The 3,514-nt window shown below is 61.7% G+C and overlaps 1 protein-coding gene across 1 annotated transcript; it reads right to left on the minus strand.

The window, feature by feature from the left end:
• Positions 1–559: 559 nt before the first annotated feature.
• Positions 560–3,157, minus strand: LOC135566068 (uncharacterized; the record flags this gene model as incomplete). Its single annotated transcript, XM_065013964.1, has 2 exons — positions 560–2,472; positions 2,616–3,157. Coding segments are annotated over 2 exons (2,295 nt in total), but the record flags the coding sequence as incomplete, so codon positions are not given.
• Between the last annotated feature and the right edge of the window lie 357 nt (positions 3,158–3,514).

Raw genomic sequence — 3,514 nt, forward strand, 5'->3', positions numbered from 1 at the left:
CAGAGGAATGAGACTGGGGATGCTCTGCTGAGTTATTGTCTGTGATACAGAGAGAACACGAAACAGCATCCTGCGAACCGAACCCTGAGGATCTACAAAGGCTCTCTGAAGGCTCGACAACTCTCTCTGGGGTGTCAGCTTCTTTATGTGACATTTGTTTTGCTGGAACTCTGGGTGTGCGTCCCAAATGACTCCCTACTCCCAGTATAGGGGACCGGAGCCCAGAGGGTCAAAAGGAGTTAACTAAATGGGGGATAGGACACAGCCTGGAGCTTTCATGGCTTCTCTAAGAGTTGTACTGCTGTGTCTGTATCTCTGTGTAGCTGATAGTTGATCTATTAAAGGAGCCTGTAAAGGCGAGCTGGGCTCTGCAGCTCTCTACACATCTTGTCTTGTTGAACTCCTCTTCACTTGGACATTGACCAGATTATAGTCTCTATAGAGGCAGGGAGGTCAGAGATAAGGCTGTTTTTAAAGGCTTGTGTTTACATGTTCTTTTTGTCAGAGCAGTAGAAATGCAGCACAGATTCAACATTAACTTCATTTTTATTTTGGAACATTCAGTTATGCTGCAGTTTGGGAATGTTTAAATGTTCACACAAACAATATTATGGACAATCTGAAAACATCTATCATGTCCAATTCCTATTTTGTGCCTGATATGATGCCAGAAGTGGGATGGTGTGAACTCCCAGTGATGCCATTTGGCCTCAGTGCTTCTACGGTGTGGACATACCAGTGGTACACTGGAGACACCTGCTGGTCTGGAGGGCTGGTGGCTGGTTCCTGCTGGTCTGGAGGGCTGGTGGCTGGTTCCTGCTGGTCTGGAGGGCTGGTGGCTGGTTCCTGCAGGACTGGAAGGCTGGTGGCTGGTTCCTGGAGGACTGGAGGGCTGGTGGCTGGTTCCAAGAGGACTGGAGGTCTGGTGGCTGGTTCCAAGAGGACTGGAGGGCTGGTGGCTGGTTCCAAGAGGGCTGATGGCTGGCTCCTGCAGGACTGCAGGGCTGGTGGCTGGTGGCTGGTTCCTGCAGGGCTGGAGGGCTGGTGGCTGGTTCCTGGAGGGTTGGTGGCTGGTTCCTGGAGGACTGGAGGGCTGGTGGCTGGTTCCTGCAGGGCTGGTGGCTGGTTCCTTCAGGGCTGGTGGCTGGCTCCTGGAGGACTGGAGGGCTGATGGCTGGTTCCTTCAGGACTGGAGGGCTGGTGGCTGGTTCCTTCAGGACTGGAGGGCTGATGGCTGGTTCCTTCAGGACTGGAGGGCTGGTGGCTGGTTCCTTCAGGACTGGAGGGCTGGTGGCTGGTTCCTTCAGGACTGGAGGGCTGGTGGCTGGTTCCTTCTGGGCTGGAGGGCTGGTGGCTGGCTCCTGGAGGGCTGGTGGCTGGCTCCTGGAGGGCTGGTGGCTGGCGACTGGAGGGCTGATGGCTGGTTCCTTCAGGACTGGAGGGCTGATGGCTGGTTCCTTCAGGACTGGAGGGCTGATGGCTGGTTCCTTCAGGACTGGAGGGCTGGTGGCTGGTTCCTTCTGGACTGGAGGGCTGGCGGCTGGCTCCTGGAGGGCTGGCGGCTGCCTCCTGGAGGGCTGGCGGCTGCCTCCTGGAGGGCTGGTGGCTGCCTCCTGGAGGGCTGGTGGCTGGTTCCTGGAGGGCTGGTGGCTGGTTCCTGGAGGGCTGGTGGCTGGTTCCTTCAGGGCTGGTGGCTGGCTCCTTCTGGGCTGGAGGGCTGGTGGCTGGCTCCTGGAGGGCTGGTGGCTGGCTCCTGGAGGACTGGAGGGCTGATGGCTGGTTCCTTCAGGACTGGAGGGCTGGTGGCTGGCTCCTGGAGGGCTGGTGGCTGGCTCCTGGAGGGCTGGTGGCTGGTTCCTTCTGGACTGGAGGGCTGGTGGCTGGTCCCTTCTGGACTGGAGGGCTGGTGGCTGGTTCCTTCTGGACTGGAGGGTGGTGGATGGCTCCTGGAGGGCTGGTGGCTGGTTCTTTCTGGACTGGAGGGCTGGTGGCTGGCTCCTGGAGGGCTGGTGGCTGCCTCCTGGAGGGCTGGTGGCTGCCTCCTGGAGGGCTGGTGGCTGGTTCCTGCAGGACTGGAGGGCTGATGGCTGGCTCCTTCTGGGCTGGAGGGCTGGTGGCTGGCTCCTGGAGGGCTGGTGGCTGGTTCCTTCAGGGCTGGTGGCTGGCTCCTGGAGGACTGGAGGGCTGGTGGCTGGCTCCTGGAGGGCTGGTGGCTGGCTCCTGGAGGGCTGGTGGCTGGCTCCTGGAGGGCTGGTGACTGGCTCCTGGAGGGCTGGTGGCTGGCTCCTGGAGGGCTGGTGGCTGGCTCCTGGAGGGCTGGTGGCTGGTTCCTTCAGGACTGGAGGGCTGGTGGCTGGTTCCTCCAGGGCTGGAGGGCTAGTGGCTGGTTCCTTCAGGACTGGAGGGCTTGTGGCTGGCTCCTGCAGGGCTGGAGGGCTAGTGGCTGGTTCCTGCAGGGCTGGTGGCTGGTTCCTTCAGGATGGGAGGGCTGGTTCCTGGAGGACTGGAGGGCTGGTGGCTGGTTCCTGCAGGGCTGGTAGCTGGTTCCTGCAGGGCTGGTGGCTGGTGGCTGGTTCCTGTAGGACTGGAAGGCTGGTGGCTGGTTCCTTCAGGACGGTAGGGCTGGTTCCTGGAGGACTGGAGGGCTGGTGGCTGGTTCCTGCAGGACTGGAGGGCTGGTGGCTGGCTCCTGCAGGACTGGAGGGCTGGTGGCTGGTTCCTTCCAGGGCTGGTGGCTGGTTCCTGTAGGACTGGAAGGCTGGTGGCTGGTTCCTGCAGGACTGGAAGGCTGGTGGCTGGTTCCTGCAGGACTGGAGGGCTGGTGGCTGGTTCCAAGCCAGGACTGGATGGCTGGTGGCTGGTTCCTGCCAGACTGGAGGGCTGGTGGCTGGCTCCTGTAGGACTGGAGGGCTGGTGGCTGGTTCCTGTAGGACTGGAAGGGCTGGTGGCTGGTTCCTGCAGGGTTGGAGGGCTGGTGGCTGGTTCCTGCCAGACTGGAGGGCTGGTGGCTGGTTCCTGCCAGGACTGGGAGGGCTGGTGGCTGGTTCCTGTAGGACTGGAGGGCTGGTGGCTGGTTCCTTAGGACTGAGGGCTGGTGGCTGGTTCCTGCAGGTTTGGAGGGCTGGTGGCTGGCTCCTGGAGGGCTGGTGGCTGGTTCCTGCCAGATTGGAGGACTGGTGGCTGGTTCCTGCCAGACTGGAGGGCTGGTGGCTGGTTCCTGTAGGACTGGAGGGCTGGTGGCTGGTTCCTGCCAGACTGGAGGGCTGGTGGCTGGTTCCTGTAGGACTGGAGGGCTGGTGGCTGGTTCCTTCAGGACTGGAGGGCTGGTGGCTGGTTCCTGCCGGACTGGAGGGCTGGTGGCTGGTTCCTGCAGGACTGGAGGGCTGGTTCCTGTAGGACTGGAGGGCTGGTGGCTGGTTCCTGCCAGACTGGAGGGCTGGTGGCTGGTTCCTGTAGGACTGGAGGGCTGGTGGCTGGTTCCTGCAGGGACTGGAGGGCTGGTGGCTGGTTCCTG

The sequence above is a fragment of the Oncorhynchus nerka genome, unplaced genomic scaffold, assembly GCF_034236695.1.
Source record: "Oncorhynchus nerka isolate Pitt River unplaced genomic scaffold, Oner_Uvic_2.0 unplaced_scaffold_7802, whole genome shotgun sequence".
NCBI lineage: Eukaryota > Metazoa > Chordata > Actinopteri > Salmoniformes > Salmonidae > Oncorhynchus > Oncorhynchus nerka.